General features: G+C 45.5%; 1 protein-coding gene across 1 annotated transcript in view; it reads left to right on the forward strand.

The window, feature by feature from the left end:
* Positions 1 to 988: 988 nt before the first annotated feature.
* Positions 989 to 24,017, forward strand: part of ERCC4 (ERCC excision repair 4, endonuclease catalytic subunit) — a 63,744-nt gene continuing 40,715 nt past the window's right edge. The window contains exons 1-5 of the mRNA XM_044304795.1: positions 989 to 1,185; positions 4,887 to 4,993; positions 9,152 to 9,446; positions 12,136 to 12,316; positions 16,306 to 16,501. Coding sequence (XP_044160730.1) covers positions 9,273 to 9,446; positions 12,136 to 12,316; positions 16,306 to 16,501 — 551 coding nt within the window. The 5' untranslated portion in view covers positions 989 to 1,185; positions 4,887 to 4,993; positions 9,152 to 9,272. The remainder of the gene's footprint in view (positions 1,186 to 4,886; positions 4,994 to 9,151; positions 9,447 to 12,135; positions 12,317 to 16,305; positions 16,502 to 24,017) is intronic.

The following is a 24,017-nucleotide window of genomic DNA, read 5'->3' on the forward strand; positions in this document are numbered from 1 at the left end:
GATCAGACTGTAAAATAATAAAGTAACTTACCTCTCCTGCCACCACTCTCCCTGTCCTGGCTGTCTTCTCTTCTCTGGGCCCGCGCTGCACTCACCTGACCTCCTGCAGCATCAGGTCAGAGTGCGCTCTGTACATCCTGACGCTGCAGGCAGCCAGTACACAACAGCGCGTTCCATGGAAGCACTCGCTAGTATTCCCTTTATAAGATGCACTGCATCTTATAAAAGGAAAAGTACAGTTCCATTGGCAAGGGGGGCCCAGAGGGTCTAGGCTTAAGGGCCTGGTCGCAACCGCGACCGCTGTGATCCGTATAGTTACGCCAGTGGTAGAAAGATAGATAGATAGATAGATAGATAGATAGATATCAGACCTCCCAAGTGTCCCTCTTTTGGACCCAAGTCCCTCTGTCCCGCTTTGCACCTTAAATGTCCCTCTTTTTGAGCTGAGGTATAGATTTGCATAATTACATTTACAATATTGATCCAGAAATCATTTTTATGGTTCCTATCTTCATGACCCAGCCTTGCATATTATTTCATTATTTGATGCAATTTGGATTTTAAAAATTTCTATATTCAGATATTTTTTACGATATTGTGTGCTAAGAAAACGATTAAATTGCATAAATATATAGGAAAAATGGACTTCTACACAATGAACCTTAGGTGTCCCTCTTTGACCGTCCAAAAAGTTGGGAGGTATTTAATTAGATAGATAATTACATATAATACATACACAGTATATAACATCTCCTTGGTTATATTATATCTGACACATTACTAGCGCTCCACATTTCAGCTTTCTGACTATTGATCCTCAGGCTGAAGCACATGCATGTTGATATCCGGGGCACAGGAGCCTGAACTGTGCAGAAGCCTCCAGCAGGCGGCGCAGTGCACACGTCCTAGGGATAGCTGATTTTTGTCCCGCTTCTGTCTTCCGCCTTTTGTGTACAGGGGGCCGCACTGCGCATGAGCGGTACTGACTGCTGGCACAGGCTGTGGGGACCAGAGGCAGACGAGGAGACAGTGGTGTGCCCCGAGTCACTGCGGTGTAGTGTGCGGTTACCTGGAGCCAGCCATTGATGCCCTGTGCTATCCAGAGCTCCGCTCCTCCTGGCCCGCGGGTGAAGGAAGTTTTTCTATGTGCCAGCTGTATGTAAGTGCCCCTGCATCCTGTGTGCGGTAAGTGTCCACCGGTCAGATCTGCAGCGTGTGAATGGGGTGGTCCAGTACACAGTAAGGGTATGTTCACACAGCGCTGTGGTTTTCGTGTAGAATGGCGCGGTTCCATTGTAACCGCGCTGAGAATGGACGTGTATATTCTTGGCGCGGTCTGGAAAACCGCACATGAAAACTCAATGCCGTGTAAACTGCGGAGCGGCCTCCCACTGAAAGCCCTGGGAGGCGGTTTCAGCGCAGATTCGGCGTGGTTTTCATCATTGAATCCAAGCTGTCGTGTGAACATACCCTGCGTATATCGCTGCAGAGGCCAGTGATTGGCTGCAGTGGTCATGTAAACAAAGCCTGGCGTAGTGGTAGCGCTGGAGCGGAGGGGGGCCGTGCCGTTCTCACAATCTATTCACTTTCAGCCTATGTTTCTATTATTATCGTGCACCTCTGCTTTGGGGCTCATACACACAAACTTTTTTTTTTCCATGTCAGTAACGTTTTGTATGCGGAACCATTTACTTCAATGGGGCCCCTAAATAACGGAAATGTGTGCCTTCCCTGTCCGCATAACCGTTCCACAAAAAAAATAGAACATGTCCTATTATTGTTCGCGTTACGGACAAGGATAGGACTGTTCTATTAGGGGCCGGCCCTTCCGTTCTACAAAATGCCGAATGCACCACACGGACGCTATCCGTGTTTTCCAGATCCGCAATTTGCAAAACCTCCAGTGGTCGTGTGCGTGAGCCCTTAAAGAGGTTTTCTAGAAGTGGAGTATTGATGCCCTGTCCTCGGGGTCGGGGGGGGGGGGTCGGACTCTTGGCGCTCCCACAAATCAGCGCTGCCTTCTCTTCACTGAATCGATCAGGTGTAATCGCAACTTCACTTCAGTGGGACGGCTGAGATGTACTCTGACGCTGAGCAGGTAAACAATGAAGAGAAGGCAGTGCTCGTACAAGCGCCGCCTGCACTTCATACAGCTGGTCGGCGGGGGTGCCAAGTGTGTGACCCCCGCCGATCTGATATTGATGACTTATCCTGAGGATAGGTTATCAATCAAACCTCGCCAACCCCTTTAAGCGTTTAAGAGCCCACTTTACAGTTCAGGTGTTTATAAGTGTTGTCCGCCTGGTCTTCATGAGTCCCCTCATCACTAATGTTGGGCACCAGTCATTGGTGAGAGGGGCAGGGGGGAGGCGCTCCTTTAATGAATACAGTGGACTCTCAGGGCTCATGCACACAACCTCTGCATTTTGCGGAACAGAACAGCCGGCCCCTAATAGAACAGTCCTATCCTGGTCCGTAATGCGGACAATAATAGGACATGTTCTATTTTTCTGTGGAACGTGGACATACAGACACGGAATGCACACACAGTCATTTCTGTTTCTTTGCGGCCCCATTAAAGCGAATAGTTCCGCATACGGGCCGCAAAAAAAAAAGAAGAAACAAAAAATACGTTCATGTGCGTGAGCCCTTAAGCAAATAATACCTTCCGTCAGCAGTGACAGGGATGAGATCAGTGTGATCTTCTCACATGTCTGTACTAACAGGTCTGTCCCTTTAATGTCTAAAAGGTGGAGCAATTCTGGCAGGTCTTGGGTTTCTACACATTTAGACAAGGGGACGGGGCTGTGTAGGAAAGGTGTGACCTAAGATGCGCCATTTTGTGCCACAATTCTGGCGTAATTATCTCTGAAAATAAACCAACCAAGAGTCAGAGAAAAGCGTCTGTCCCTGCAGCACATGAATCGTCCGGCCTGAGCCCCTGTGATAGATCTGCAGCACATGTATCGTCCGGCCTGAGTCCCTGTGATAGATCTGCTGCACATGTATCGTCCGGCCTGAGCCCCTGTGATAGATCTGCAGCACATGTATCGTCCGGCCTGAGCCCCTGTGATAGATCTGCAGCACATGTATCGTCCGGCCTGAGTCCCTGTGATAGATCTGCTGCAGGTCTAGACGGCCTGAGCCCCTGTGATAGATCTGCAGCACATGTATCGTCCGGCCTGAGCCCCTGTGATAGATCTGCTGCACATGTATCGTCCGGCCTGAGTCCCTGTGATAGATCTGCAGCAGATGTATCGTCCGGCCTGAGCCCCTGTGATAGATCTGCAGCACATGTATCGTCCGGCCTGAGCCCCTGTGATAGATCTGCAGCACATGTATCGTCCGGCCTGAGCCCCTGTGATAGATCTGCAGCACATGTATCGTCCGGCCTGAGCCCCTGTGATAGATCTGCAGCACATGTATCGTCCGGCCTGAGTCCCTGTGATAGATCTGCAGCACATGTATCGTCCAGCCTGAGCCCCTGTGATAGATCTGCAGCACATGTATCGTCCAGCCTGAGCCCCTGTGATAGATCTGCAGCACATGTATCGTCCGGCCTGAGCCCCTGTGATAGATCTGCTGCACATGTATCGTCGGGCCTGAGCCCCTGTGATAGATCTGCTGCACATGTATCGTCCGGCCTGAGCCCCTGTGATAGATCTGCTGCACATGTATCGTCCGGCCTGAGCCCCTGTGATAGATCTGCAGCACATGTATCGTCCAGCCTGAGCCCCTGTGATAGATCTGCAGCACATGTATCGTCCGGCCTGAGCCCCTGTGATAGATCTGCAGCACATGTATCGTCCAGCCTGAGCCCCTGTGATAGATCTGCAGCACATGTATCGTCCGGCCTGAGCCCCTGTGATAGATCTGCTGCACATGTATCGTCCGGCCTGAGCCCCTGTGATAGATCTGCTGCACATGTATCGTCCGGCCTGAGCCCCTGTGATAGATCTGCTGCACATGTATCGTCCGGCCTGAGCCCCTGTGATAGATCTACCACACATGTATCGTCCGGCCTGAGCCCCTGTGATAGATCTGCTGCACATGTATCGTCCGGCCTGAGCCCCTGTGATAGATCTACCGCACATGTATCGTCCGGCCTGAGCCCCTGTGATAGATCTGCAGCACATGTATCGTCCGGCCTGAGCCCCTGTGATAGATCTGCAGCACATGTATCGTCCGGCCTGAGCCCCTGTGATAGATCTGCAGCACATGTATCGTCCGGCCTGAGCCCCTGTGATAGATCTGCAGCACATGTATCGTCCGGCCTGAGCCCCTGTGATAGATCTGCAGCACATGTATCGTCCAGCCTGAGCCCCTGTGATAGATCTGCAGCACATGTATCGTCCGGCCTGAGCCCCTGTGATAGATCTGCAGCACATGTATCGTCCGGCCTGAGCCCCTGTGATAGATCTGCAGCACATGTATCGTCCGGCCTGAGCCCCTGTGATAGATCTGCAGCACATGTATCGTCCGGCCTGAGCCCCTGTGATAGATCTGCTGCAGGTCTAGACGGCCTAAGCTTACACCATCTACAGGATTAGCACATCGGGGCCACTGACGCGCGGAGGAGACCCCTTTATATAAAGAGGAAGGCCCTGCGATCAGAAGACGTTACATGTAAGACACGGATGGGATGTGTCAGCAATGCTCTCAGCGCTCATGCACACGGCCAGATTTTGGCTCCACGGAACCTCCACCTTTTATGGGAATGGTCCTCCAGCTTGATACACCTCTGTATGCCATTACAGCACCATTATATGGTCCATATTGGACTGTGACCTCCTCCTGTCCAATTATATCCTATGGACTGAGGCAATGTATGTATGGAATAGTAATACACTGTTTTGTGACTCTTCTCTCTTTTCCTTGCACTGCAGAAGTTCTCATCACCAGGACACTGACAAAGCTCCGTCTGTGCAAAGCAGGGATTGGCAAGCAATATGAAGAAAGTTCAGCCGTTTCTGTGTGGCTGTAGAGATGCTGGGTAGGGCATTGCTGATGTCATATCTATTTAATGTACAACTATCATTTACAGTAGTTAATTTTATTTTATTTTATATATAGTAATGTGTGCGGCAACGATACTGACTATTTTTGTCATATATTTTATTTACTGAAATCATACATTTCTATAAAAAAAAAGCTCTAAAGTGGCCCATTTTGTTCCTTAGCAAAATCTTCTATTTACTTAAAAGGATTTCCAGGATTTATTCTCTGGATAGGTCTTCAGTATCTGATCGGTGCCGGGACCCCCGCCGATCAGCTATTTAGAGAAAGGCAGAGGTGCTGCTGTGAGCGCCGCAGCCTTCTGCTCACCAAGCACATTGCCGTACACTGTAAAGCGGCTGTGCTTGGTATCCCACTCAGCCTCATTCACTTCTATATGGCTGAGCTGCTCCTAGGCCACGTGACACATAAAAGTGTCCTCACTGACCTAGGAAAAGCAGAGAGAAGGCCGCCGCCTAACAGGAGCACCGCTGCCTTCTCAAACAGCCGATGGGCAGGGGTCCTGTTAATATATTTAATCTAAGGGGCACATTTAGAGGCGGGTCTTAATAAGCCCCTGCACAGGCGGTGGGTCGCCGAAGTTATGTAGAGGTACTCGATAACCACTGAGTGCAATAATATTGTAGGCATAGGTAATACAAGTATAAATATATATATATCACAGAGGGTATATGCCTAAAACTTAAAGGGGTATTCCCATCTATATAATCATGTCTCATTCAATTACACCCCCCCCCCCCCCCAATAAACTTTTTACTAAATACAACTAATTAAAAAAAAACGACTTTTCTTTTATAAATTCAAAATCAGAAATCACTAGTTTATAAGCGCTGCCCATGGATACGGCCGCCGCTCGCCGGCCGCATCCATTGGCCGCGCTTGCGCACTCCTTCCCTGGTGATCTAGCGGCGGCTGTGCTCATTATCAAGAACGCGCACGTCGCCGGGCGGTCCGCGCATGCGCAGATCTATTTTCCTTTGAGCCGCGTTGTAGCGCAGCAAAGAGGAAAATAGATCTGCGCATGCGCGGCCGATTACTTTGTGGAAGGGAGAGCGGACGGCGTGGGAGAGACAGCGGGGTGAGTATATGTTATATATGAGATTGGGGGCTGATGGAGGCACTTGAGGGGGCAGACGGACTGACTTTTGGGGCGGATGGATGATGATGGGGGGGCTAATGGGGTAGGGCTATATGAGGCTAATGGGGGGCTATATGAGGCTAATGGGGGGCTATATAAGGCTAATGGGGGGCTATATGAGGCTAATGGGGGGGCTATATGAGGCTGATGGGGGGGCTATATGAGGCTGATGGGGGCGCTATATGAGGCTGATGGCGGACATATGAGGCTGATGGCGGACATATGAGGCTGATGGGGGGGCTGTATGAGGCTGATGGGGGGGCTGTATGAGGCTGATGGGGGGCTGTATGAGGCTGATGGGGGGCTGTATGAGGCTGATGGGGGCTGTATGAGGCTGATGGGGGACTGTATGAGGCTGATGGGGACATATGAGGCTGATGGGGACATATGAGGCTGATGGGGGACGTATGAGGCTGATGGGGGACGTATGAGGCTGATGGGGGACATATGAGGCTGATGGGGGACGTATGAGGCTGATGGGGGACGTATGAGGCTGATGGGGGACGTATGAGGCTGATGGGGGACGTATGAGGCTGATGGGGGACGTATGAGGCTGATGGGGGACGTATGAGGCTGATGGGGGACGTATGAGGCTGATGGGGGACGTATGAGGCTGATGGGGGACGTATGAGGCTGATGGGGGACGTATGAGGCTGATGGGGGACGTATGAGGCTGATGGGGGACGTATGAGGCTGATGGGGGACGTATGAGGCTGATGGGGGGCTGTATGAGGCTGATGGGGGCGTATGAGGCTGATGGGGGGCTGTATGAGGCTGATGGGGGGGGCTGTATGAGGCTGATGGGGGGGGCTGTATGAGGCTGATGGGGGGGCTGTATGAGGCTGATGGGGGGGCTGTATGAGGCTGATGGGGGGGCTGTATGAGGCTGATGGGGGGGCTGTATGAGGCTGATGGGGGGGGGCTGTATGAGGCTGATGGGGGGGGGCTGTATGAGGCTGATGGGGGGGGGGCTGTATGAGGCTGATGGGGGGGGGCTGTATGAGGCTGATGGGGGGGGGGCTGTATGAGGCTGATGGGGGGGGCTGTATGAGGCTGATGGGGGGGGCTGTATGAGGCTGATGGGGGGGCTGTATGAGGCTGATGGGGGGGCTGTATGAGGCTGATGGGGGCATATGAGGCTGATGGGGGGCATAGTAGAGCTGAATATGCGCTGTTCTGATACAGTGCTGTTTGAAGAGAGAAACAGATGTAGTAGAGCTGAATATGCGGCTGTTCTGATACAGTGCTGTTTGAAGAGAGAAACAGATGTAGTAGAGCTGAATATGCGGCTGTTCTGATACAGTGCTGTTTGAAGAGAGAAACAGATGTAGTAGAGCTGAATATGCGGCTGTTCTGACAGTGCTGTTTGAAGAGAGAAACAGATGTAGCAGAGCTGAATATGCGGCTGTTCTGATACAGTGCTGTTTGAAGAGAGAAACAGATGTAGCAGAGCTGAATATGCAGCTGTTCTGATACAGTGCTGTTTGAAGAGAGAAACAGATGTAGTAGAGCTGAATATGCGGCTGTTCTGATACAGTGCTGTTTGAAGAGAGAAACAGATGTAGTAGAGCTGAATATGCGGCTGTTCTGATACAGTGCTGTTTGAAAAGAGAAACAGATGTAGTAGAGCTGAATATGCGGCTGTTCTGACAGTGCTGTTTGAAGAGAGAAACAGATGTAGTAGAGCTGAATATGCGGCTGTTCTGACACAGTGCTGTTTGAAAAGAGAAACAGATGTAGTAGAGCTGAATATGCGGCTGTTCTGACACAGTGCTGGTTGAAGAGAGAAACAGATGTAGTAGAGCTGAATATGCGGCTGTTCTGACACAGTGCTGGTTGAAGAGAGAAACACAGATGTAGCAGAGCTGTATATGAAGCTTTTCAGACAATGGAGAAGACACATGTAGCTGAGCTGTATATGCATCTATAAAGATACATAGTGTAAGGTTTATACACAACTGGAGCACAGCTGTAATGGAAACAAATCTGCATCAGTGGTGGGTGGGGGTTGGTCAAGCTTTTGGGCTAATGTATAATATGGAATTATAGTTTTTGATGCACAGAATGGGTTTGTAAAAGATCAGACAGAGATTTTGTGTGTAAAACTGTGCAGAACAGCCACTTGTTACTGTGCACTGAGCTCACTTCACATGGCTCTCTGAGTGACCATTCCCCTCAGACACTGCAGACTGATGAGTCATACTCTTCACATGAACGAGCACGCAGGACTCAGCTCTCAGTGTGATGTCATAAGGAGGCGTGGCCGGCCTTCACTCTAGCTGCCTAAGCCCGCCCAGCCTTATCTGCAGAAAAGCAGGAAGTTACCAGCTAGCTGGCAGCAATTGAGGATGAAGTAGCAAGATGGGAATACCCCTTTAACTTAAAAAAAAAATGAAAAATGAATAAAGACCCAAATAGAGCCAGGCGGTGGGTCGCTGAAGTTATGTAGAGGTACAAATGTACTGGCCTCTACATAACTTCGGGTATCCACCGCAGATTCTAAATGTAAGACAGCTTCCTTGCTGTTTTACATTTAGACCATTTTCTACGCCTCAGGCTACATTCACACGACCGTATGTGTTTTGCGGATCAGCAAAACACAGATACCAGCCGTGTGAATGTAGTCGGGCCTATGATAGAAATGCCTATTCTTGTCCGCGATTGCTATTTTTATTTTTTATTTTTTTTACGGGGCCACGGAACAGATCTACGGATGCGGACATCACATTGTGTTGAAATGAATGGGTCCGCACCCGTTCCGCAAAATTGTGGAAGGGATGCAGAGCCAAAAATACGGTTGTGTGAATGCACCCTAAACTATTCCCTTCTGGCTTGAGCGGGGAAGAAGTTGCAGATTCTGCTGCAACATGGCATGCAACAGAATCTGCGCCAGATGTACGCCACAAAAGTGGCTTATATCTGTTTGTAAATGACCCCCTAAGTGTCTATACAAGTTGGAAGTGTTGCACTGTAATGCTGCCTGTCGTTTACCTCTAGATACTGAGGATCAGCCCACGTGAGGAGCGTATCCTGGTCTACACCACCATCTCTATAGTTGACTGCATTCTTCAGCCACTTGTGACCGGATTCTGTAGACACCCAAATTACAGATTTATCAATGGCTCCCCTCCTGGAATATGAAAATCAAATCTTCCTAGACCTGTTCCATGAGGATGGGCTCGTCATCGCCGCTCGCGGACTTGGCATTGATAGAATCCTGCAGAATTTCTTGAAGCTTTATTGTGATCCTGGGAACTTGGTGCTGGTGCTAAATACCAATACTGCAGAGGAGGTAATGCCAGTATATAGTGCTAGATACTCACCCCAAAGAACAAGAGGGCACCCCTTGTGTGTTTCTGCTGCACCACTACTTTATGGATGAGACCTGCTTAAAGGGGTTGTCTAACTTCAGCAAATGACATTTATCATGTAGAGGAAGTTAATACAAGGCACTTCCTAATGTATAGTCATTGTCCATATTGCCTCAAGCCTTTTCTGGCTTGATTCATTTTTCCATCACATTATACACTGCTCGTATGCACATTATACACTGATGGAATGCAGGGGTTTTCATCACCTTCAGCGTTGATCGTGCTTGCACATTATAAGAAAAGGCTCTGGCCTCTCTGGTGGCTGGGACCACGAGAGTGTGCATAGTTTAGCGCTTTTTCCTGTAGTGTCAGCACGACCACCGCCGCTGGATTGCAGGGTGGTCGTAACCATGGATACTAGTGTTGTGGAAACTTTATTATGCAGACTTTTTTTTTTTTTTAGGATGTGTGTGTTTTTATAGATTGTCATCTGTCTCCCTGTGTCGTATTTAACCGAAGAACGCTCTAGCAGAGGGTACTTTGGCTAAATCGGGACCAGTGGTAAAACCGTCAGTATGAAAACCTTCTCATGGGCTTGGAGACGTGTTCTCAGTGTGTAGGGGGGTGTTTGGCGGTTTGTGAGCACTAAGTGCAAGCACTGAGCTTCTTCCCTTCAAATGTCTATACACATTAGAGAAGTGAAGTCTGCATAATGAGAGATACATATTATACCTCTGCTGCGGCTTCGCTATCCCTTTCTGGATACATATTTGCTTTTAAGACATGCATATCTGCCTTGTCGGTATACTCGTACCGTATACTGACAATAGCCGTAGCAATGTCTCTCAGATAATCTCAAACCTATAAGAATCAGTAGAATAATCTTTATTAGATACTGATCACTTTTGAGCAGTATTGTGAATGAGGTCCATGCTGACTGTGATGCAGGGTGGGCGGCCACCTGGCTGGTCAGACAATGGACATGACTCCTCCTTCCTTATACAGGGATGGGGTGTGTGCATTGTCTGTCCAGCCACATTGATTGCCCCTCTCTGTCCTTTGATATGTCATCACTTCCTGTATCCTTGTCTTGGGCCAGCCCCTTTTACACCTTTTGTGAGTAAATAAAAGGAACAGGTTGGGAGGGGAGGAGTGCTCAGCAAGAATTCAATCAATATGGTAACACCTGGGTCTGTATATAATAGTGATTTACCTTTTTCCCTACACAAACTTTGATACGAGCTGATTACAACTATTAATATTTCTACAACAGTGGCTCGCCATATTGATTGAATTCTTGCTGAGCACTCCTCCCCTCCCTGCTCAATCTGTTCCTTTTATTTACTTACAAAAAGTGTAAAAGGGGCTGGCCCAAGACAAGGATACAGGAAGTGATGACATATCAAAGGACAGAGGGGCAATCAATGTGGCTGGACAGACAATGCACACACCCCATCCCTGTATAAGGAAGGATGAGTCATGTCCAGTGTCTGACCAGCCAGGTGGCCGCCCACCCCCCATCACTGTCGGCAATGGACCTAATTCAATACTGCTCAAAAGTGATCAGTATCTAATAAAGATCATTCTACTAGTTCTTATAGGTTTGAGATTATCTGCGAGACATTGCTACGGCTATTGTCAGTATACGGTACGAGTATACCGACAAGGCAGATATGCATGTCTTAAAAGCAGATATATATCCAGAAAGGGATAGCGAAGCCGCAGCAGAGGTATAATATGTATCTCTCATGCAGACTTCACTTCTCTAATGTGTATAGACATTTGAAGGGGAAAAGCTCAGTGCTTGCACTGAGTTCTCACAAACCGCCAAACACCCCCCTACACACTGAGAACACGTCTCCAAGCCCATGAGAAGGTTTTCATACTGACGGTTTTACCACTGGTCCCGATTCAGCCAAAGTACCCTCTGCTAGAGCGTTCTTTGGCTAAATCCGACACAGGGAGACAGATGACAATCTATAAAAACACACACATCCTAATAAAATGTCTGCATAATAAAATTTCCACAACAGTAGCAGTGTATAATGTGATGGAAAAATTAATCAAGCCAGCAAAGGAAGCAATATGGACAATCACAATACATTAGTAAGTGGCTTGTATTACCTTTCTCTACATTATAAATCCTATGTGCTGAAGTGAGACAAACCCCTGGGCTACATTTCTAGGCTTGTTTAACGCAGTAGTACCCACAACACTATATGAGTAGTAAACGGCCGTGTGCATGAGGCCTAAAACTGAAACCATATATGATACAAAAGCCTCATGGATATATGCATATCAAAGTGTCACTTTCTACAATTTGATGTGGTGTCATTTATATAAGGGTCCATTCACACGTCCGTAGTGTATTGTGGATCCGCAAATTACGGATCTGCAATACACCTGGCCGGCACCACCCATAGAACTGTCTATTCTTGTCCGCAATTGCAGACAAGAATAGGACATGTTCTGTTTTTTTGCGGAGCCGCGGCCCGGAAGTTCGGGGCCGCACTCTGGAAATGTGGATTCGAAGAGTACATAGTGTGCTCTCTGCATCCATTCCTGCCCCATTGAGAATGAATGGGTCCGTTCCCGATATTGCGGAACGGATGCGGACCCATTTGCGGACATGTGAATGGACTCTTAACATGTGTTGCATTGTTATTTCAGGAATATCTGATTGAACAGATGAGATCAGAAGGAGTCACCGACTTGCCACGGATTGTCACCAATGAGGTCAGCAGTAACGAGCGCTATGATGTATACACACAAGGCGGAGTACTATTTGTCACTAGTCGCATCCTTGTGGTTGATTTCCTCACTGATAGGATTCCAGCCAACTTGATAACTGGTAAGTCCTCTAACCAGGGTTCCACCGCAGTCATGTACATGCTTTGCTTAACTCTGTGCCAAGCTTTTTGAGTTAGGAGTTCTGGAAAGGCAAAACATTTCAGGGTTACTCAGTGGTAGAAAAGCTGGGCACCAATTTGGGACATGGCCCAATTTTATTTTTTCCTTCCCCGCGTTCCAGGAGCCATTATTAATGGCAATTTTTTATTTTAAGATAGCTTGTATTGGAAAATGGGGGAAAAAAAATCTTTGTGCGGTGAATTTTGAAGAAAAAAAAACAATTCTGCCAAGGTTTTTGTTTTTACACCACTCGCTGTGCGCTACAACCTTATTCTAGGGGTCAGTATGATTTTGGCGATACCAAATTTATAAAGTTTTTATTATGTTTTACTACCTTTAAAAAAAAAAACTTTCTTTGTATCACCATATTCTGACATGCATAACTTTTTTTATTTTTTTTGTCTACAGAGCTGTATGAGAGCTTTTTTATTGCGGGGTAAACTATAGTTTTTAATGGTACCATTTTGGGTTACATATGACTTTTTGATCACTTTATAAAATTTTATTGGGGTTGAATAGCGTGTTTTTATTTTTCCCGTTACATCGTGCACCACACAAGAATATATTTTAATAGTTTGGGCAATTTTGGATGCAGCAATATCTGTTATGTTTATTGTTTATATGTAAAATTGTGAAAGGGGATGATTTGCATGCTTATTCTTTGGTGTTTTTTTTTTTTTTTTTTACGTTTTAGGCTACTTTCACACTTGCGTTTGGAGCGGATCCGTCTGGTGTGAAAGTTGCTCAGATGGATCCGTCCAGACTTTACATTGAAAGTCAATGGGGGGCGGATCAGTTTGAAATTGAGCCATATTGTGTCAACTTCAAACGGATCCGTCCCCATTGACTTACATTGTAAGTCTGGACGGATCCGTTTGCCTCTGCACGGCCAGGCGGACACCCGAACGCTGCAGGTGTCCGCCTGCTGAACGGAGCGGAGGCCAAACAGTGCCAGACTGATGCATTCTGAGCGGATCCGCATCCACTCAGAATGCATTGGGGCCGCTTGTGAGAGCCTTCAAACGCAACTCGCAAGCGGAGCCCCGAACGCTAGTGTGAAAGTAGCCTTAATTGTTTGTTTTTTACTATAATTTTTATTCCTCTTAGGGGACTTGTAGTCTTCTGATCGCTTGTCCCATAGACTTCAATAGAACACTATTATGGTCTATGGGGATCTGACACTCGGTTTTTCAGTCCGCTAGCCATGACAGGCCTAGGAACTTTCACAAGGCCCCAGGCTGAAATGGCAACCGACTGGAGCCCCATGACTTCACAGAGGAGGCTCCAATCGGAAGGCTCCCTTCTTCTGCCTAACCCCACAGATTGACTGGGCATCTGAGGGGTTAAAAGACTGGCATCGACATCATCACCAAATCCAGTCATTGCAGCCGGGGGGCTGCTGTATTATACAGCTGCTGAGCCCACTCCATGCTCTTTACAACGCACCACTACGTAACTGTACATAGTGGTGCGCATAAGGGTTAAATAATATTACCACCAATTAGCAGGGATATAACCATAGGAGGTGCATAAAAGTATTTGTTGCATTAGTCGTCTTGCAGCCTTTATTATAGTCCAGAGTTACATTCACAATTCTGCAAGCTTCATAGTTGAAAACTCTTAGCATGTCTGCAGAGAATTCACCCTGGTGATTTTTGCTCTCTGATGTGAATGCCGGGCAATGTACTGTAATGTGGTGTGGAAAAAAATACATGTACCACTGGTTTATATGAATGTGTAATAACCGTATCACCTCCTCTATCCAGACATTACTTTAGATACTTGGCGGATAAAACCAGTGTCCACATTTTACAGCCTGGTACTTGGTATATACAATATTTGCCTTATACTAGTTACACCACTAGAGGTCAGTAAAGACTTGATAAAATGTGTCCAACTCTTACAGCATGGCACTGGGTGTATCCAAAATTGGCCTTATCCTAATTTCCCCACTAGAGGTCAGCAAAGTCCTGTTTTATTTCTCTCATATTAGACTCTTATCTTGCATGTAATAAATGTTTGGTTGACCTGAATTAATAATAATTTTGTTAGCAAATAACGCTTGTTTATTTTAATGAGAATGCAAATTATGTCACTAAATTTCTATTTAGTTTAAAACAGTTAACATTTATCTTTTCATTATTGACTTTTAAGGTGCTTGAGCAAGAGTGGCTATGTATACTTGGTTCTTTTAAAGGGGTTGTCCCATCTGGGACTTTTATGGCCTTATCAATAAGGCATGTCATAGATGTCTGATAGGAGCAGTTCCCAGAAGAGGGACCCCCACCTATATGAAGAACAGCCGCGAAAGGCGTCTTCTCTGTTCGCTGCTATGAGACTTTCTGAGGCAGCTCGGTTAACTATTTTCAGAAGTCCCATAGCAATCAATGGAGAGCAGGCAGTGCACTGCCATGGTACTTAGCCACATGTTGGCCCAGCTATTTTTTTTTTAGAAGTCTCATAACGTTGAATGGAGGATGGGTGTGCATGCGTGGCTTACCCTCCATTCACTTTGGGGGCCCGGTATTGAGATAGGAGGGGGTTCCAAAGGTAGGAACCGCACCTAGTGCACATTTATGGAATATGGATATGCCATGAATGTCCCAGATGGGCATACCCCTTTAACCTCAAAACGATGTGGACCTTTTAGAGCATTTCTGTAAAGGAAATCTGTTTCACCTTACACCTTTGTTGTTTGTGTTCCACTTGAAGGGGTTCTCCGTGAATTTAGAAAATGAAAATACTTAAATATTACTTTATTGTAAATATATTCCCATACACCTTTCATTATCTATAATGGCTCATTTTGTTTAGGGAGCAATCATCAGGAGAAACCAAATGGCCGCCACCCTATTAATACACACAAAACCTGTCCTAATCATACAGGACATGTTACTTCTGAGCACTGAAGTAAAGAGCTGCCTCATCCGCCTCTCCTACTTCTTAGGGATTATGATCCTGAATACAGATTATAAGAATGTTAACTGAATATCTGTGTAAATGGAGTTCATGAGGAGACATGACATACAGAGAGGACAGACAGGACAGACTGTGGTAATGGAGACTGCAGACAAGTGCTGCTGCTCATTAGCCAGATCACCCCTACCCTCCTCTCTGTACTTCATGTCTTCTCATGAACTCCATTTCTACGGAGATTTAGCTGAAGATCATATTAAACTGTATTCAGGATCATAGAAGAAGATGAGGCAGCTCTTTAGCTCACTGCTCTTAAGTAGCATGTCTTCCTGTGTGATTAGGACAGGTTTTGTGTGTACTAATAGGACAGCAGCCATTTTTTCTCTCCTAAAGATTGCTCCACAGACAAAACAAGCCATTATAACTAATGAAAGGTATTTGGGAATATATTTATAATAAAGTAATATTTAAAGAGGACCTTTCACCTCTCCTGACAACATCTTCTGCAACATCTATTCTTATGGCTCTATGTTGTGTCTCTTATTATTTCTACTAGAAGTTATGACTGAATTGCTATTGGCCTTCAGTAAGGGTACAGAGGGAGGTAACCAGTTGTGGGGTGTACCTCCACAGTCTCAACTCTATATCCAATCAGTGCTGCCATTTTCAGACTGTGTGCAGGTACACCCCCCCCCCCCCCCCCACTTCTAGTAGAAATAATAGAGGAATGGGTCAACATACAGACAGAATAGATGCTCCAGAATTGTTAGTACGTGGGGAATGCATGAAGCTATTCAAGCAGACATGTCAGGAGCGGTGATGGGTACTCTTTAAGTATTTTCATTTTCCTAATTCCCGGAGAAACCCTTTAATGGGCAAAAGCTAGAAAGGTGGTTTTAGTAATATCATGTATAAAACTGAAAAGGTAGGTAACTACTGGTCTGAAAGGGCAGCATGATTTCTTCTAACAGTCTACAGGTTGATATGTGAGAGTTACCATTCTGTTTTATTCAGGTATCCTTGTGTATAAGGCACACAAGATTATGGAGTCCTGCCAGGAGGCCTTCATACTGCGCTTATATCGGCAAAAGAACAAGCAGGGCTTCATAAAAGCCTTCACGGACAATCCGGTCGCCTTTCACACTGGTTTCTGCCAGGTGGAACGAGTAATGAGAAATCTGTTTGTCAGAAAACTTTATTTATGGCCAAGGTGGGTATATAGATATTACTTTTACACTCTGAACATGCTTAAGACATTGCTGTGTAATAAATGTGGAGAAAATGTGATATTGATGCTGGAAATAAAACTGAGGTTGGGTATCTTTTCCAGTTTAGGCTACTTGCACACTTGCGTTCAGAGCGGATCCGTCCGGTGTCTGCACAGACGGATCCGCTCCTATAATGCAGACGATGGGATCCGTTCAGAACGGATCCATCTGCATTATAGTTTAGAAAAAATTCTAAGTGTGAAAGTTGCTCAGACGGATCCGTCCAGACTTTACATTGAAAGTCAATGGGGACGGATCCGTTTGAAAATTTAGTCATATTGTGTGAACTTCAAACGGATCCGTCCCCATTGACTTACATTGTAAGTCTGGACGGATCCGTTTGCCTCCGCACGGCCAGGCGGAACGGAGGACAAACGGTGCCAGACTGATGCATTCTGAGCGGATCCGCATCCACTCAGAATGCATTAGGGCTGGACGTATGCGTTCGGAGAGCCTTCAAACGGAACTCACAAGCGGAGCCCCGAACGCTAGTGTGAAAGTAGCCTTACAAATTGGTTGCTGTCTAGTTTTATAGATGACTTATAAAAGGGCTCCAAAAATCATTTAGGTGCCTATGGCACCTAAACCTAAGTATTTAGGGGGCAAATTATATTTTTTGGTCACCAAATGTAAAAATAAATATTATTAAAGGAAATGTGTCACCAAAAATGTTATCTGCCAGTTAAAACCTATATAGTGACACAGATTTTTTCTAATCTGTTCTTATTTTCTGATTACAGATTATTATTTTTTATTCTATATTCTGGACATGATTATGGGGGCGGCCATCTTGCCTGAGCTGTTCTTAACTGCATTTAGAAAGCATTAAGAAAATTGATTTAGGGCAGCCCCATGGTCTATAGACACAATGGACATCGTGCACATGCAACACCCCACTAGCACCTAGAGGCTCATTTGCGTATTATAAAAGTCATTATTTAGCGCGAACGGCGGCAGGCAGGGAGATATAAGTCATACAGTTATCTTCTGCTGACATTAGCACATCGCTTATGTCAGACAGCTACATAACAATTTTTCTGATGACAGAAACCCTTTAATAGCATCGGAGCAATAAGGAGGAGACTGAGTCTTTCTCCGTGGGCGTCTTCTTCTCCTGGCTGTAGCGCTGTCCAATCGCAGCGGAGAGCGTGTCAGCCAGGGAGAGGGCGAGTTATTTATTTTTTTCTCCCTGGCTGTGACGCTCTCCACTGCGATTGGACAGCGCTACAGCCAGGAGAAGAAGACGCCTACAGAGAAAGACTCGGTCTCCTCCTCATTGCTCCGATGCCATTAATTAGCATACCAGGCAGGAGAATACAACCGGGGGCCAAAGCGGGCGAATGGAGCGGCGCCCAGGAAAAATTGTAAGTGCAGTCAGATCCCTGCACTATGTCCTACGTATCCTGATACTTAGTTTATAATGTTTGGACCCATGAAAGGTCCTCTTTAAGGTGCAGTTAACCACCACTTGGTTGTGTTTAGAGATGAGTAAAGTTCTTGAAAATAAAATTCTGCTGCTTTGTCGAATTTGACAAAATAATTAGTTTGTGACGAATTGGAATGGCAGGAAATGGCGATTGCGCTGCTCGCCGTCATTGTACCCCTCAGATGCCGCATTTATCGCTGATCGCGGCATCAGACATTAATATTAAGATCTGTGATAAAAAATAAATAAAAAGAAACATACTTGCCTCATCCATTTGGTCACGAAGAGCCCGCCGCTGCCATCTTTAAGATCCAGTGTAAAATCTCACGTGGTGAGCTTTGACGTCATACTTCACTGTGCACGAGATTTCTCACGGGATCTTCAATCAAGATAGCGGTGGCGGGCTCTTCGCTCTCAAATGGATGAGGTATTTTTTTTACGATTTTTTTTTTTTACCCCATTTCAGGGAAAATTGATTCATTACCACGAAGCACGAGGAAATTCAGCTTCGCAGTAAATCAAATTTTCCCTGAAATTCGGATCAAAGTCCACTTCAGACACTTCAATTTGCTCAACACTCCTTCATGTAGATAGGGGATAACTTGCCACAACTAAAATACCCCTTAAAGGTCAGGACTACAACTTGGCCATTCCAGAACACAAATCTTCATCTTTTTCAACCATTCTTTGGTTTGATTTACTTGTGTGTTTTGGGTCATTGTCCTGCTGCATCGCTGAGCATCTATTCAGGTCATGGACTGCTGGCCTTACATTTTGTTTAATATACCTGAGGATTCATTGTGTCCTCAATGCAAGGAGTCCCGACCCTGGGGCAGCAAAGCAGCCTCAAATCATGATGCTCCCTTCAGCATGCTTCATAGTTGAGATTACGTTTTGGTGGTGGTGGTGTTGTACAGTGTTCATTTTTTTTATTTTTTATCACAGCATCATAGTACGACATTGGGGAAGAAGCCAATGCTGGACCAACTGGGCTGTTCCATAATGTTCTGTGGATTTAGCCTAGGTACACATCACAAATTCATCTTCAGTGTTGATTGCTGCAAATGTACTTGTTATTGAAGGGCATCTGTCAGCAGTTCTGTACCTATGAGATTGACCTGTTACATGTGCACTTGGCAGCTCAAGACATCAGTGTTGGTCCCATGTTCATACGTGTCCGCATTGCTGAGGAAAATGATGTTTTAATATATGCAAATGAGCCTCTAGGAGCAACAGGGGCGTTGTCGTTACACTTGGAGGCTCTGCTCTCTCTGCAACTGCTGCTCCCTCTGCACTTTGATTAACAGGGGCAGGCAGTGAAAACATCATCACACCTGGGCCTGTCAATTAAAGCACAGAGGGAGCAGCAGTTGCAGAGAGAGCTGAGCCTCTAGGTGTAATGGTAACGCCCCTGTTGCGCCTACAGGCTCATTTGCATATATTAAAACATCATTTTTCTCAGCCATGCGGGCACATATAAACATGGGTCCAAAAAGGTGCCCTCAGCTGCCAAGCGCACATGTAACAGGTCAGACAGTGTCCTAGGTACAGATCTGCTGACAGATGCCCTTTAAATTTGAGTTCACTTATTTTTTCTTATATGTGTGTGTGTATATATGTATATGTACAGACACACACACGAGAAATGATCAAGTTGACTGTTTAAAAAAAATATCTGTTTTCCATACATTGGACCTTTTATGATGAATGTCTATAAATCATCATCAGTGCCGATTTAGCTGGCTCCTCTGTCGCTCCCCGTGTTGAACTCCCAGTATATATTTGCAGGCTCAGCAGCATTCTTTTCCTTTTAAAGCCCTGACCGAATCATTAAAATGCAATATATTTTAATAACGGGAAGTTTTTTTCACTTATACTTATCACAGAAAAGGGTGTTTTTTATTTTTGTATTTTTCCCTGAAATTCTCCAGTGCTGTCATGGATCCAGCTGGATTGAACAGAGCAGGGAAGCATGGATTCAGTTACTTCCTTCTCTAAATGGCACAATGAGTCTTCATTAACCATAAAACAATGTCAAGGTTAATGAAGAAAGTCTTTTGATCACTGGATGCTGTTGTGTCTGCGGTGTTCTGTGTCTCGGAGCTCGTTGCATTGGAAATCGCTGACTCCACGCCAGTTCTCCCCTGTTCATCTGGCTTATTTGGGGCACTTTGGCTGCTGTCTGCATCTTCTTCCAGATGGTGGATTTTCCTTCCCTCTAGTCCACCAAGCATTAGTGACCACGAATAAAAGGTTGCAGACTAGAACGGATCTGGCTGCAGTTCACAAAGAGGGATTTATGTTCTACTTTGAAGTAGTAAAATGAGTTATAATCTGTTGGAAATGAATTATTTGTGTGCGTTCTGCAAGGAGAGATAATGCCACACGGTTCTGTGAACGCTCAGAAAATATGAGACGACTGAGAAAATGCAGTTAAAGGGGTTGTCCACCTTATTTATATTGATGGCCTATCCTCGGGGACGGCTCCTTTCTCTTCAAACAGCTGCCGGGAGTCGGGCTTCTGCCAATCTGATATTGAAGATCTGTCCTATAAAGTGAGTAACCCCTTTAATGCTTAGTTGTATATCAGGGAGAAGTGTCGCTTTAAAGGGCTTTTCTGCAAGGATAGCCTCAGGATAGGTTGTCAATATCGGATTGTGGGAGGGTCCGCCTGTTGGAAGAGGCTGTGGTGCTTCTGTGAGTGCTGCAGCCTCTACCTAGGCCAATGACATAACATTCATTGGTCACATGATGTTTGTATGTTTTCTTGTCACATATTGTACTTCATGACAGTGGTAAATTTGAGTCAAAATATAAAATTTTTATTTTTCTAAAAATACCAAATTTACAAAAAATGTGGAAAAATTAGCAAATTTCAGTTTCTCTAAAATAGTTATACCTCCAAAAGTAATTACTTTACATTTCCCATACTGTATGTGTACTTCATGTTTAGATCATTTTAAAATTACATTTTATTTTTTTGGGACGTTAGAAGAAAATCTTAAGATTTTTAAGAAAATTTCCAAAACCCAATTTTTTAAAGAACAGTTCAATTATGAAGTCACTTTGTGGGGCTTACATAATAGAAACCACCCGTAAATCACCCAATTTTAGAAACTACACCCCTCAAGGTATTCAAAACTGATTTTGCAAACTTTGTTAACCCTTTAGGTGCCCCACGAGAATTAAAGGAAAATGGGAATGAAATTGCAAAGTTTCACTTATATTTTTTTTAGCAGATTTTTACTTTTAACCTATTTTTTTTCTGCAACACATCAAGGGTTAACAGTCAAACAAAACTCTAAATCTATTACCATGAATCTGGAGTTTACAGAAACACCCCATGTGTGCTCAAAAACTGATGTATGGGCACAGCAGGCTTCAGAGTGGAAGGGGCACCATATGGCTTTAGGAGAGCAGATTTAGCTGGAATGGTACTTGGGAGCTATGTCGCATATGAAGACACCCTGAGGTGGTCCTACAGTTGAAACCCCAAAAAAGTTACCCCATTTTGGAAACTACACCCCTCAAGGAATCTTTTCAAGGTGTGTAGTGAGCGCTTTGACCTCAGAGGTGTTTCTTAGAATTAGGAAACACTTGGCAGTGAAAAAAAAGTTGCTTTACACCCACATTTTTCACTTTCCCAAAGGGTAACAAGACAAAATGCACCCCACATTTTGTTCCTTATTTTCCCCTGAATACGGCAACACCCCATATCTGCTCAATAAATGATGTATGGGCGCACAGCAAGGCTCTAGAGTCAAACTCAAATTTTGCTGACCTGAATTCGCAGACATTGATTTTAGGTGCCATGTCGCATTTAAAAAAATTCCTGAGGTCCCCACAAATTAAAAACACCCCAAGAAGTGGAAAGAGCACCCCCTTACGGACATTTTAAGTGGTGGAAATGGTACTTTTCCCCAAACAGGTGTCTCGCAGAAGGCAGAAACACTTGTTAAAGGATTTCAAAGCACACATTTGTGAAAATGAAAAATTACTAGCAGACCCTAATTTTTCACTTTGACAAGGGGTTAAAGGAGAAAATGCACCCCCCAGTATGTGTTCCCCATTTAGGAAACACCCCATATTTGCTTGTAGCTTGCTGTATGGATTTTGCGGGCAGGCCTGAATTGGCAGACATGGATTTTAGGTGCCATGTCGCATTTAAAAGATTCCTTAGGTCCCCAGAAATTAAAACCCCCAAGAAGTGACCCCATTTTGGAAAGAGTATGAACATTTTAAGTGGTGGAAAGGGTACTTTTGACCTAATAGGTCTTTCACAGAAATAAATATGTAGTGGTTGGTGAAAAGTAGATCTGTAAGCTATAGATCAGAGATATAAGGTGGTAAAACTACAGGGTACATCATGGATGAAATTAAATTAATGCTCCATGGATGAGTGGTAGATTTTTAAAACACTCCTACATGCACAGGCCAGGTTTTTTAGGGCAGGTTTCGCAGTGGTAAATGGTGTCTTTCATTATCCCCTTTTTGTAACACACCCTGCATCTTTTTTGGGTCCTTCCCTTCCTTGCTCTCTGGGGGACTTGACCTGGAACATTTTGCCCTGGTACAACACGGGCACCATGACTTCCTGAAGTACTGGGACCCTTCCAGGCCTGGCTTTGAAAAATTTGGGTTTTGATAACCATCTCTTGGAACTGAATGAAAGTTCCTGTGTGGCCTGCAGATTCAAATAGCACGTACGCATTGCACATTGCAATTTGTACAATGTGTACGGCCAGCTTTTTGTACCACACTTTTGTTTTTCGTGTGGCACTGTAGGGTTTCAGAAGTTGATCTGAAAGATCCACCCCTCTCAGGTGCCGGTTGTAGTTCAGGGATACAAACTGGTTTGGGGGTAGTGGTTGAGCAGAGGAGCTGGTGTTAGTGTGATGGTCAGTAAAAGGACATCCCGCTTGTCCTTGTACTTAACTACCAGCATGTTATCATGGAGGAGAGCCCTACTTTCATCCTTTCTCAGTGTTTGCCCTACCAGGTATCTAGGGAGACCTCTCTGATTTTTGTGCACTATGCCGCAAGCCACAGGACCTCTGCCAGTTAGGGATATGAATAGGGGTATGCTGGTAATAGTTATCCACATAGAGGTGATAACCCTTATCCAGCAGTGGGTGCAGTAAGTCCCACACGATCTTCCCACTAACTCCTAGGATGGGGGGACATTCTGGGCATTCTATCCGGAAAACTTTCCCTTTGGAAATGTGGAACTTGTGGGTGTACCCGGAGCTACTCTCACAAAGTTTGTATATCTTTATGCCATACCTTGCCCGTTTGCTAGGCAGGTACTGGCAGAATCTAATCCTCCCTTTGAACAGTAATAGGGACTCTTCTACACAGACATTTTTATCTGGGTTGTACACCTCAGCAAACTTAGTGTTAGAGTGGGGGCCTTCCATAGCAGGCAGGAGGCCAGGCGGCGGCAGCGTAACTCACTACGTCATGCGCCTTCGCCCCCTGCTTCATTCAAAAAGTGGGCGGAGCGTGACGTAGTGAGTTACACTGCCGCCTTCTACCTGCTACGGAAGATTGTAGTAAGTACTACAGGCTGGATTGGAGAGGAATTCTACAGTTTAACATTGCCTATATGATTAGTACAGTGAGCGGGGCCCGATGTAATAAAATACAGTGACTCCACCGGGCCCGCTGCCATTACAAAACAAGATGCCGGCCCTCAGCCCCTCCTCCCTCCCCACTGATACACATATCAGTGTAAATTGCTACATTCGGCCCATAAGACGCGCCTAGGTTTTAGAGGAGGACAATAAGAAAAAAATATTTTCAATTACACCTCAGGTCAGACCCCAATGTTAATCAGACCTCAGCTGACAGCCCCAATGTTAATAAGACCCTCACTCAATTAGACCTCATATCGTCCCCCCAATGCCGTATTATCGTCCCCCTAATGCCATATATCAGCCCCCCAGCCTCATATATCAGCCCCCTGCCATCAGCGCAAAAAAATAAAATAAACCACTTACCTCTCCTGGACGACGACACTCCTGACCACCAGC

The sequence above is a fragment of the Bufo gargarizans genome, chromosome 8, assembly GCF_014858855.1.
Source record: "Bufo gargarizans isolate SCDJY-AF-19 chromosome 8, ASM1485885v1, whole genome shotgun sequence".
Taxonomy (NCBI): Eukaryota; Metazoa; Chordata; class Amphibia; order Anura; family Bufonidae; genus Bufo; species Bufo gargarizans.